This window comes from Hyperoodon ampullatus (genome assembly GCF_949752795.1).
Source record: "Hyperoodon ampullatus genome assembly, chromosome: 1".
Taxonomy (NCBI): Eukaryota; Metazoa; Chordata; class Mammalia; order Artiodactyla; family Ziphiidae; genus Hyperoodon; species Hyperoodon ampullatus.
Window position 1 is genome coordinate 151,488,026 of NC_136914.1, and position 12,742 is coordinate 151,500,767.

The window sequence follows — 12,742 nt, forward strand, 5'->3', positions numbered from 1 at the left end:
GAGACACACCTCTAAATTTTATGGGTCTTATCCCAGGTAAGAAGATGAACCACTCTCCCAAATATACATACCAATCCAGACATACGTTCATCCACATAGCTAAGGATGATAGATTTACTGTACGTATTAATCAGCCTCCTTTTCCTGACCATCTTTTCCCTTCATTTCTTAAAACCCACAAAGGCAGTCCATGGAAATTCAAGACTTTGCCATGGTGCTTATTTTCCAAGTACCAATGTGTCTCGATGCCCTGGTTGGGAAACAGTGGTGTAGGCACAGCCTTATTCCAAGACTGAGTTATCAGTCCTTGAGTAATGATAAATACCCAAGAAAATAAAAATGTGTCTTTCTTATAGTATTCTGAGATGTGAAAATAAATATATAAGTAATAGTTTGAATCACACTTTGAAGACATATAAATTATGTTTTTAAAAACTGGCTTATGAAGAAAAAAATCCAACTATAACATTTGGCAAATAGTAGTAGACTCTTTCTGCCTTTAAGAATAAACAGATTCTTAAAGACAGCAATTTTAATACATAATTCAGAATAAAACTCCAAAATTTGTTCAGAAAATTGTTTGGAAACATTGAGGCATCAAAATCACTGCATTCGGGTCCAAACTCTTGAAGTCAACTAGGATTTAATTTGCACGGTTTCATTTGCCAAATGTCTGTAGATTGGCCCAACTCTTGTTATCATTTTGCCAAGTTTCCTTCTGCTGAAAATGTCTGTGCTCTGTTAGGCTTCTAAGCCAATGTCCGTGGCCAAGTCTGGACCTCAAGCAGCCCTTGGAAGCATGTGAGCAGGTCAAGACAGGTGCTCCCATTCATTTGATTGCTCCCCAAGTGTATTCTCTCTTCAGCCCAGTATCTCTCCAGTACACTTAGGCATCTGTCTGAAGCCTGCACACATGGTCATTTGTTATCATTTTCTAACCATATTTTCCCTGGGATTTAGGAATGACAGTCTCCGGGAGAGAGGACAGTGCATGCCTTTTTTTTTTCCTAACCTTATAAAATGTTAGTTTTGAATAGTCACTTAAAATAGGTTCTCACTTCAATCTCTCTTTTTTCTTTCTAAATAAAGCCTGAGAATTTGCTTTTAGCTAGCAAATCCAAGGGAGCAGCTGTGAAACTGGCAGACTTTGGCTTAGCCATAGAAGTTCAAGGAGACCAGCAGGCGTGGTTTGGTGAGTAGGACCTCTCTACCTCATGCTGCTTGTACTAGTCTGGCTCCAGTCACATCCCACTTCCTAACCAAAATAGAATGGAAATGTTCATTCTGACAACTTGACTAATTTTAAGATATTGGACCTTTATATGTACCTGATTTTACTGACATTAAAGGATATATAATCTAAAAATAACTTAAGGGAATAGAAGAGCAATAACACATAGACGTTTTTCTTAAAGGATGGATGAAAAAAAATGGATTCTGTTCTAAGAATTAATAGGAGGATTGCAGTAGTCAAAGAGTATTTGAGAGAACATTGATTGTTCACATACAGCCTCACTTGATGCTAAAAACACCTATGTAAATAGTAGGTACTCAGGAAATACTTGCAGAATATTTTACATATTTTGTGATTAGCAAATTTAAGTTTTAAAAATATTATAAAGTATATATATAGATAGAGATTTATATAATATATGATATTATATATCTGTATATGTGTGTGTGTTTCGTCTCATCTTCTATTTCTTCAAAGCGCCAGTTTCCTCTCTACAATTTTGATAATTTCAAAACTTCTATGTGATGAAATTTCCATTTCCTTGCAATTAAGGAAGAGATTAACTCTAAACAAATTTAAATTATAGTATTTCTAACTAGGCGTATGGATTGTTTTGATATTCAGCCGAAATAAATGATTTCAGCCACTGATTTTATGCTTCTCTTTCTGCCATTTCCCAGTGTTAACCCATTTTTCACATAGTGTCCTAAAATATAACCTCTGAGAGCCTCAGTCTTACTTCTTTTCTGACTTTCAATGTATGGAGATTAAATTTTTTAAATGCCCTTCACTTTGAATTGCTCTTCCTCTAAGCAACAACAACAAATACAAAGAGAGCTCAATAAGTGCTTTACTTCTTTTGTTTTCTGTGCAAATACTTCTCTGTATCCCTAAACATACACATGTACTAAAATGTACACAGAGCTCCCAGGATTCACCATGTCTCTCTGATCTACCCCAGCTAGTTAATGGGAGTGGCTGGTGAGGCACCCTTGCCTGTCTTCTCTGAAGGCAGCCTAATTCAGGACCTCATTTTCTGCTGCCTGTCCTGTTTCAGTAGTACCTGACCATTATCCTTGTCTGTGATACTTCTCAGCTTTAATACTGCCTTTTACATTAAGGCTCTCCTTACCTACCAGGTGAGTTTAATACCTCCAAATTTGGCATTTGGTGTGTCATATTTTGACATATAAATAAGCTTGTACCTTTTAGCTGCAAACTGAAAGAAGGTAGGACCTAGAATTAGTTCTGTAAATGTGAGATTCAGAAACATCTTTTTATCATAGGAAAGAGTATGGTTGACACAGATAAAGAATATAGAATAACAGGAGTTAGGGTCCAACAGGAAGTAGTGGGGCTATCACAGAAATGGGCAGAGCAGATCACTGGAGATACATAAATTAAGAGATCCTGCCCCTTGAGATGCTCATATTTCTATATCAATAAGTATTTAGCATGCAATGTCAGGGCACCTGTATCAGAAGAATGCATGAGGTGCTCTGGAGAACAAGAGAAGAATTATGAAATTCTGCCTCTGGGGAAAGTTTCAGTGATTTGGGTAAGGCTTCTGCCTTCCTAGTGGCTGAATGGGAGTTTTATTCACTGGTATGCAAGGAGATAAAGGCATTCCAGACAGACAGATCAGCACTTGCAAAATCTCAGAGGCATAAAACAATTTTTTTCTATTTCAGGAATAACAATAAGTTTGTTATAGCTAAAGTATAAAGTATACTGAGATGAGTGGTAGTTGATGAATTAGGAAAGAATTTTATGTCCTTTTGAAGGATTTGGCATTTATCTTAGAAGTTTCAGGGATCTGGTGAAAAATTTTAAGTAGAGAAGGACCTAATTGGGTTTATGTTAAGTAATGTTGATTTTGGTAGCAACGTGGAGGATGGCTTTAAGGATAGCCTGAAGGCAAAGAACCAGTTAGGCTAATGCAGTAGTTCAAATTATTCATGAAGACAGCTTGAACTAAGGAGTATATAGGAAAAAGCAAGTTACAGGTAACATGCAGAAAGGACAGGAACCCTGAACTCTAAAGGGAATCTGTTTAGAAGAAATCAGAGTCCTAGAAATTGGGTTCAAAGACAGGACTCTAGTCCTTTCTAGAGCAAAGCAGGACCCTTCTTCCTGAGATACCAAAAGAGGGACTTAGGCTCAGGGATGTAATTGTCAGAACTGTGTACAAGATGATGATTGGATATCAGGAATAAGCCAGAAGCCTTATTACCAGAACCAAGGCTCCAATTTAACATCGACAACTTGGATGATGCTTACAAGAGTATTGGAGTTGAGCTCCTGAAATCTCTCTTGCTTGGGGCTCTATGTTTTATCTCTTCTGCTAGATCAAAAGCTGTTTGAAGGACTGTATGTAGTGAAAAGTTTCTGCTTTTTGAATGAAAATACTTCAGTTGATATCCTGGCTCTGATTCTTAATAGCTACATGCCATTGGGCAAGTCACTTTAACTCTGTGAGGTCAGTGTCCTCTTTGTAGATGAAGATAATAAACACTCCTTTATGGGGCTGTTATGAGACTAAGTGAAGTAGGGCATTGGAAAATGCCTGGGCTATGAAAGCTGTCAGTAAGTTTTCAAAACCATCTTGGAATGAAACACGTGTCACAGTACTTGGCCTACACAGTGAAAGTTGTTGAGTGAATGACTAAATATCAGACTAGTGAAAGCAATAGCATCCATATAAAAGTATACAAATTTTCAAATTGTGATAATTCATTTTTCATAGCAAGCTGGTCCTAGAGAAACAACAACAGATGGGGAGTAAAATTCCCATTTTCTCTTTAGTATGGTGATATCAGTTAAGTTCTTGCTAAGGTAGCTATTAGGGTAATGACTTTTAAGAGGTGCATAAGTTCTAAGAAAATTCAGCATTTCAAAAGTATAGAAACACATAGTTTTTAAGCTTAAGAGAATACTTGTTTCTTTTTTATTTTTTTCTTTAGCTTTTTTTAAGCTTTTTTTTAAAAGAATAGTTTATTCTACAAGTTCAAGTGAATCCTCATGGTTACCTAAGTGAAGAAAAACTGGGCATATGAAGTACTACATTTCTTTTGGGGGTATTGTGTGATATATTTTAGGTTTTAGGAATAAAGGCATATTTTAATATGAACGACTTGTTTTGATATTTATTCAGTATCATCTGCCATAGTTTCATGTGTTTGATTAATTTTATCTTTTAAAATATAAGTGTTGAGTGGGGAACCTTTTTATTTTAATAAGAAAAGAGCAGAACTCTTTCTTCATTATGTATAATGCCAGAGTTTCAGGCTTTTACATAATTTTATTTCAATAAATGTGAGAGGTCTATTACAAATAAGAAAAATAAAACTATACAAGCCATTATAGAAGCTGTCTATTGTGTTTGATTATTTTTTCTCAGTTTCTAGTTCCAGTGTTTGTTTTTCCCATGTTACTTCTTCTGTCTTTCTAGCCCTGATCTATTTGAATACTAGCCAAAAAGGCTAGAAGTAACACCCTATAACCTACTTGTTAGGAAGGCTAGAAATTTACCAAAGAGAACAGCCTGTTTCTCCTGTGGGACTGGGAATGCTCTTTTCAATACATTTCTGGTTTTTTGTTGCTGCTACGAAAAAAGGATAACTACCATGATCTTACTTCATGGAAGAATTATTTTGCTTGGTTGCTATTATGTCTCTTTTTTTTTTAAGTTAAGGTTTTTTTTAATGGCAGTATGTTGCAATGGGTACATTTCCAACGGTAAGTAATTCTGCTTTCTCTTTGTTTGGTCTGTTCTGATATTCCTTCTGGTTTTTCACAGTGAGAAACGTATGCTGTCTGTAAAGAAGGCAAGCTCTCATTAAATCTCCTGTTGATAGCATATATCATCATAAACTAGATTCTTAGGAGTTTAATCTGCTGCTGAAGAACACCTAATTTATCTTACCCTCAGTATTTCTGTATTCATGAGAACACATTGTAGCTTAAGTGCACTGTTTTAATGTTCATGCATTTAGATGTAGGCTTCACTATTCTTAGGAGTGAGGACCCCACTGACTGCTCAAATGATAGTTGTACCCTTAGCATTTGTAGTCTCCAGAAGAGGCTTGTAATAATTTACACTTAAGATTGTTGTTGCATTTCTTACATAGTGATTTATTTCCCTATCTTTTCTACCTAGATGCAATATCATTAACATTTCCTGCTCCAGGCCAGGTATTCTACTGAGTTATTTAAGACGTATATTAAAGTTTACCAACTCTAGATAGGAGGGTACAGATTGCATATCAAAGGGTAGTCAAAATTCAGAGTAAGAAAGAACCACTGAGAACTGTAGTTACCTAAAGAGATCTCTAACATGGAAATAATTTAGAGCCAGCTTCTGTTAGAGTAAAGGTAGAAAAAAAAATTGAAGGTCCAAGGAACAGAAAAAGTATCATCAAGGGTGAGCATGAGAAGTTTATCTTGAAGAGACCTTAAAGAGATTTTTAGGCTAAGTGCTCAGAAGTAGAAAGAAGTCATGTTGGGTGAATGAAGGGGAGAACCAGATGGGAAAGGAACTTAAAGTGCCAGCTGGGACCTCAGTCTTTAATCTGGTCTTTGGCATTGGTGTCCCATTGGGTTCCCTGTGTGTCTTAGTTTGGGAGGAGTCAGAGAGGGATGGTTGGAATGAGAGAGCAGTTATATGGCAGTGAGAAGCACTGGGTAGCTCTTGAAAACTATTGTGCCTACCCTACCTTAGAAGAGCGGATTCCGTGTCTCTCCTTCAGGGACTCCTTGAACTTCACTCAGGGGAACCACCACTGTTGCTCAGTAGTTCTTTCTACTTCACAACTACTGAGCAAATGTTTCTATCAAGTAAAGTTTGAGGTAGAGATGGATCCACTGTGGTCCGTGAAGAGCTTAAACTACAACCTACAGGTCTTTTCTTGAAGTCCCTTCTCATTGTCTACCCCACCCTCCTCTAAACCAAACAAGGAAAGGGAAAGTAATGAAAATGGGGGAAAAAGTTATATCCAAAATCCTTTGCCTCATTTTCTAATGTAATTTTGTTCAAAGAAGTAACTGGCTGTTATACATATGCTTGTTTTTAAGTACAAATTTGTCATGGAGATGGGGGAAAAGCTCCTTTCTTGGACACTTTGCATCACAGTAAATAGATAAGGTGATTCACCAGAGATTTGTAGTCAGAGGAATTCCCAATTACCTATCATTTTAAAGAACAGTTTTGAGTTTTCGTGTGCCTTTAAAGAAAACTTCCAAATAGGAATAGTTATTTTTGGTATTTTTTACCAAATAAGAAATATTTTACTCTAAATTCTAGCTATAAATTGTCATTTAAGTGTACCTTATTGGACATATTGATTTATACGATAGGAAACTTTCTTTGGCCATCTAGTTTCTCATACCGCATCCCTTAAGTTAAGTCTAGCTGATACTTGTTCAACAGTGATTCGTCTGAATATTCCTGAGTCTTCTCTTTAGTTGCCAGTTATAAGCACACACTGATTATTTATTAGTACAGAGTGAGCTCTTTGATGTATTTTGGACTCATTCCTTCTCCTAATGAGTTCTTCAGTTACTCTCAGTGCCATCCCCCACCCTGTACAGACCACCTCACTTCCAAAAATATTTACTGAAAATTTGCTTTAAGTTTGTTCCCCAGATCCATGTTTTGGGTCCTTCTCTTTTATAGGTGAATACCTCTCATAATAAAGTTATGTAGGTACCATGAGAAGTATCATCTTTGGCAAGGTTGTAACCCTATCTTCAATTTTCTCCTAATTTCTTTCCAGGTGTAGGGGAGGATGTTCTGATTCTTTTCACAGGTTTAGTTTTAACTCACACATAAACAAGAATCAGAACTGCTGACCAAATGGCCCGAAGTACACACACTGTGCAGCACAATAGATTGGCTTTCATATCTGCAGAAAGATGTGTTTTTTCTAATAAGCTACAAAGCAGGGTAGGTTAATGTTGATACTGCTATGGAGAGAAACTCGTCCAACATTATTTTAGTTCCCTGAGAGCCTTGTTTTATCTTGACAAACAGATCAACAGATAAAGAAGCCCAAAGAAGTTTCTTCCTTAGTTTGCCATTTCATATTGGTTTTGTCAAGTTGGTTTTAACTCATTAATATCTGTTTTCCCTAGGTTTTGCTGGCACACCTGGATATCTTTCTCCAGAAGTTTTACGCAAAGATCCTTATGGAAAGCCAGTGGATATGTGGGCGTGTGGTAAGGAATCATTTTCATGCCGATTTTGCAGTACACCAGTATTGCTATAATTAAAAATAGTTATCTGTTAAATTTGAAGTTGATTCTCTCTAGCAATCAGTTTAGAGTTATCATTCTCCAACTTTAGTCTACAACACAGTCACGTGGAGAGCCGGTTAAAATCAGATTGCTGTTTCTGATTAAGGAGGCCTGGGGCGGGAACATTTGCATTTTAACAAGTTCCCAGGTGATGTTAAAGCTCATGGTCTGGGAGGCACTTTGAGATCAGGGCCATAGAGAATCCCCCTCAGAGGTCGTGGGGTTTATACTCCCATCCTGTCACCTCCACCAGGAAGCCCTTAGCACAGATGTCATGTCTGTACCACAAGATGCTCAACAGGGATTAAGAGGGAAAGAGTGGATCTTGGAATGTAATTGACTATTCCCTGGGGACTGAGCTCCGAGTTAGGCCTTTAACAACAGCTCTAATCAGAAAGTAGCCTATGCACACTCAAAGGTATAGAATGGGGAGGATTTCCACCACATTTTTTACAACAGAATTTCTGCATGTCAACATATACTTCAAATAGGTGAGAGACTGAAGTAAAAGGGATACTTCAGGGTGTTCTGAAAATTCTTCTGCTGGAGTTATTGGCAGGAGCTAACCCTCTAGGTTCCTGACATTACATCATTAGCACAACATCTTGGTGCTTGATCTCAAACTGTGTGCATCTTGGTCTCTTAGAGTTACTTCCATGCCTAGGAAGGCAGATGTGAGAAGAGCACAATGTTTGGAGTCACAATGCCTGGGTTCAAGTCTTTGCTTTGCACCTGCTAACCCCATCTCCTTAATATCTCTGAGTTGGCTTCTTTACCTATAAAACAGAAATATTTTACCCTCATAGAATTATATGAGGGTCAAATAGGGTGTGCATTAAATGAAGACGTTTTAGAGTTTGTAAAGCAATTTAAAATGGAAACAGGTATTATTATTCTAAAAAGTTGGAATTGTAGCCTAATTAAAGGGTAGGGTCTTAGGTGTGCCCCAAGCTCTGTCTTCCTCCTGCCTCCCTGAGAATATTTCCTAAGCAGGAACTCTAAAATCCTTTGTGTTAGAGCATTGCCACAAAATGTTATTGTTCAGATGTAAAGATTAATGGCAGATAACTCAAATATTTCCCTTGCAATAAATCAGCCCCAATACAGATCCGTTTCTGCTGATGAATTTTCAGAGGAGCGGAGTACCCTGAGAGACAGGCAGATGCAGACAGGTCTTATGGAGGATGTGTTAGGGGGTGGGGGGTTGGGTGCAGCTAGAGTGCGGCCCTTGGACAAGGCACTGGAGAGAGGCTGTGATGTAGATGGGTCAGAACCAGGGCAAGTCTCAGTACCCTAGCTTCCACTTATAAAAACGGAGACAATAGTAGCACTTGCCTTCTAGAACTTCTGAGAGGATTTTTTAAAATAAATAAGTGTGAGTTATTATTACTATTAGTATTAGAAAGTGTTTCTTTATAAATGAAGTTTCTAGATAACTGATCTGTAGCCTTATAAGAGAGGGACTGAACACATTTAAATAGATGATTCAGCATTGTAGTTCTGATCATCAGCTGAATATTATGATGCCCTCACCTGAATACTAAATTCTCTCTCTGCTTTCCTTGTTCACTTTTAAATTTTTTTCTTGCACGCCTTTTACGTTGCAGAAGATGTTATTATGGACCACCTTCACAGCTCCTAAATCATATCTCATTCATTTAAATAACTTAAATAAATCATTTATTTGGTTCTTGCGTTTGAAAACACTTTTTACAATGTATCAATGTTACTGACCTTGAAGAATATCAGATCATTTAAAAAGAAAACAAAAAAAACCCCTGATATTTTGTACTATAAATTCTTTCCTGGTTGTGGAGCAGAATCAGTGCTGAAGCTTACATACATACATAGAACTACCCAGCCCCTACATGGGCCCTCTGCATTAGTGGCTCTGAGCTCAGTGTGGGCAGCTGCATTTTTAACAACTATGACATATCATCAGGGTTTAGACTCACTAAACACACTGTGCTCAATTTTAATATTACTTTGGTAAATTTAGGTACACTTGTTTTTGGATTTTCTGTGTGATTGCATTTCCACAATACAATTTGTATAGCTAACCTTTTAAAATAATGGGATATCTTGTCATAATGGAATTTCACTTCTGTGAAATGTGAGGTAACTTCTAGGGTTGAAGCTCTAACTTACTTGGCTGGAAGAGGGAAAAAAGATAGATGAAGAGTTGTTTCCCCCCTTGTTGTCTGAGCTATATCACATTCTTGAAAATGTAAATAAATATTAGATACTGCATGTATGCATACAAACATAAGTGCTCCCGTGTGTGTGTGTACACACACACACACACACACACACACACCTCATGAATTCCTCTAGAAACTTAGAGCCACAAGGCATCTCACAGATTTCAACCCGTTTTGCCATAAGCAGAGCCACCTTCCATTTTCCTCAATCCTATCCTTACCTTTCCTTTTTTTTTTTAACATCTTTATTAGAGTATAATTGTTTTACTATGTTGTGTTAGTTTCTGCTGTATAACAAAGTGAATCAGCTATACGTAGACATATATCCCCATGTCCCCTCCCTCTTGCATTTCCCACCCACCCTCCCTATCCCACCCCTCTAGGTGGTCAAAAAGCACCGAGCTGATCTTCCTGTGCCATGTGGCTGCTTCCCACTAGCTATCTATTTTGCATTTGGTAGTGTATATATGTCCATGCCACTCTCTCACTTCGTCACAGCTTACCCTTCCCCCTCCACGTGTTCTCAAGTCCATTCTCTATGTCTGCATCTTTATTCCTGTTCTGTCCGTAGGTTCATCAGAACCATGTTTTGTTTATGTTTTTTTTTTAGATTCCATATATATGTGTTAGCAGATGGTATTTGTTTTTCTCTTTCTGACTTACTTCAGTCTGTATGACAGACTCTAGGTCCATCCACCTCACTACAAACTCAACTTTGTTTCTTTTTATGACTGAGTAATATTCCATTGTATATATGTGCCACATCTTCTTTATCCATTCATCTGTCGAAGGACACTTAGGTTGCCTCCATGTCCTGGCTATTGTAAATAGTGTTGCAATGAACATTGGGGTGCATGTGTCTTTTTGAATTATAGATTTCTCCGGGTATATGCACAGTGATGGGATTGCTGGGTCATATGGTAGTTCTGTTTTTAGTTTTTTAAGGAACCTCCATACTGTTCTCCATCATGGCTGTATCAATTTATATTCCCACCAACAGTGCAAGAGGGTTCCCTTTTCTCCACACCCTCTCCAGCATTTACTGTTTGTAGACTTTTTGATGATGGCCATTCTGACCGGTGTGAAGTGATATCTCGTTGTAGTTTTGATTTGCATTTCTTTAATGATTAATGATGTTGAGCATCCTTTCATGTGTTTGTTGGCAATCTGTATATCTTCTTTGGAGAAATGTCTATTTAGGCCTTCTGCACATTTTTGGATTGTGTTGTTTGTTTTTTTGATATTGAGCTGCATGAGCTTCTTGTATTTTTGGAGGTTAATCATTTGTCTGTTGCTTTGTTTGCAAATATTTTCTCCCATTGTAAGGGTTGTCTTTTCATCTTGTTTATGGTTTCCTTTGCTGTGCAGAAGATTTTAAGTTTCCTTAGATCCCATTTGTTTATTTTTGTTTTTATTTCCATTTCTCTAGGAGGTGAGTCAAAAAGGATCTTGCTGTGATTTATGTCATACAGTGTTCTGCCTATGTTTTCCTCTAAGAGTTTTATAGTGTCTGGCCTTACATTTAGGTCTTTTATCCATTTTGAGTTTATTTTTGTGTATGGTGTTAAGAAGTGTTCTAATTTCATTCTTTTACATGTAGCTGTCCAGTTTTCCCAGCATCACTTATTGAAGAGGCTGTCCTCTTCATTGTATATTCTTGCCTCCTTTATCAAAGATACGGTGACCATATGTGCATGGGTTTATCTCTGGGATTTCTATCCTGTTCCATTGATCTGTATTTCTGTTTTTCTTCCAGTACCATACTGTCTTGATTACTGTAGCTTTGTGTATAGTGTGAAGTCAGGGAGCCTGATTCCTTCAGCTCCGTTTTTCTTTCTCAAGATTGCTTTGGCTATTCAGTGTCTTTTGTGTTTCCATACAAATTGTGAAATTTTTCATTCTATCTCTGTGAAAAATGCCATTGGTACTTTGATATGGATTGCATTTAATCTGTAGATTGCTTTGGGTAGTATAGTCATTTTCACAATGTTGATTCTTCCAATGCAAGAACAACATGTTATATCTCTCCATCTGTTTGTATCATCTTTAATTTCTCCCATCAGTGTCTTATAGTTTTCTGCATACAGGTCTTTTTTCTCCTTACGTAGGTTTATTCCTAGGTATTTTATTCTTTTTGTTGCAGTGATAAATGGGAGTCTTTCCTTAATTTCTCTTTCAGATTTTTCATCATTAGTGTATAGGAATGCAAGAGATTTCTGTGCATTAATTTTGTATTCTGCTACTTTACCAAATTCATTGATTAGCTCTAGTAGTTTTCTGGTGGCATCTTTAGGATTCTCTATGTATAATATCATGTCATCTGCAAGCAGTGACAGCTTTTCTTCTTCTATTCTGATTTGGATTCATTTTATTTCTTTTTCTTCTCTGATTGCTGTGACTAAAACTTCCAAAACTATGTTGAATAATAGTGGTGAGAGTGGGCATTCTTGTCTTCTTCCTGATTTTAGAGGAAATGGTTTCAGTTTTTCACCATAGAGAAAGATGTTGGCTGTGGGTTTGTCATATATGACCTTTATTATGTTGAGGTAAGTTCCCTCTATGCCTACTTTCTGGAGAGTTTTTATCATAATTGGGTGTTAAATTTTGTCAAAAGCTTTTTCTGCATCTATTGAGATTATCATATGGTCTTTATCCTTCAATTTGTTAATATGGTGTATCACATTGATAGATTTGCGTATATTGAAGAATCCTTGCATGCCTGGAATAAACCCAGCTTGACCATGTTGTATGATCCTTTTAATGTGCTGTTGGATTCTGTTTGATAGTATTTTGTTGAGGATTTTTGCATCTATGTTCATCAGTGATATTGGCCTGTAGTTTTCTTTCTTTGTGACATCTTTGTCTGGTTTTGGTATCAGGGTGATGGTGGCCTTGTAGAATGAGTTGGGGAGTGTTCCTTCTCCTGCTATATTTTGGAAGAGTTTGAGAAGAGGTGTTACCTCTTCTCTGAATGTTTGATAGAGTTCGTCTGTGAAGCCATCTGGTCCTGTGC

General features: G+C 37.2%; 1 protein-coding gene across 21 annotated transcripts in view; it reads left to right on the forward strand.

Annotated features, from left to right (window-relative positions):
• CAMK2D (calcium/calmodulin dependent protein kinase II delta) overlaps positions 1-12,742 on the forward strand; it is a gene marked incomplete at both ends in the record, with an annotated part of 262,163 nt that overhangs the window by 192,959 nt on the left and 56,462 nt on the right. For 20 of the 21 annotated variants that reach the window (XM_079716681.1, XM_079716667.1, XM_079716683.1 and 17 more), the window contains 2 exons: positions 1,090-1,192; positions 7,367-7,450. In XM_079716681.1, the coding sequence (XP_079572807.1) occupies positions 1,090-1,192; positions 7,367-7,450 (187 nt within the window). Of the gene's footprint in view, positions 1-1,089; positions 1,193-7,366; positions 7,481-12,742 lie in introns of all 21 variants that reach the window. The other variant, XM_079716676.1, reaches the window with a different exon arrangement.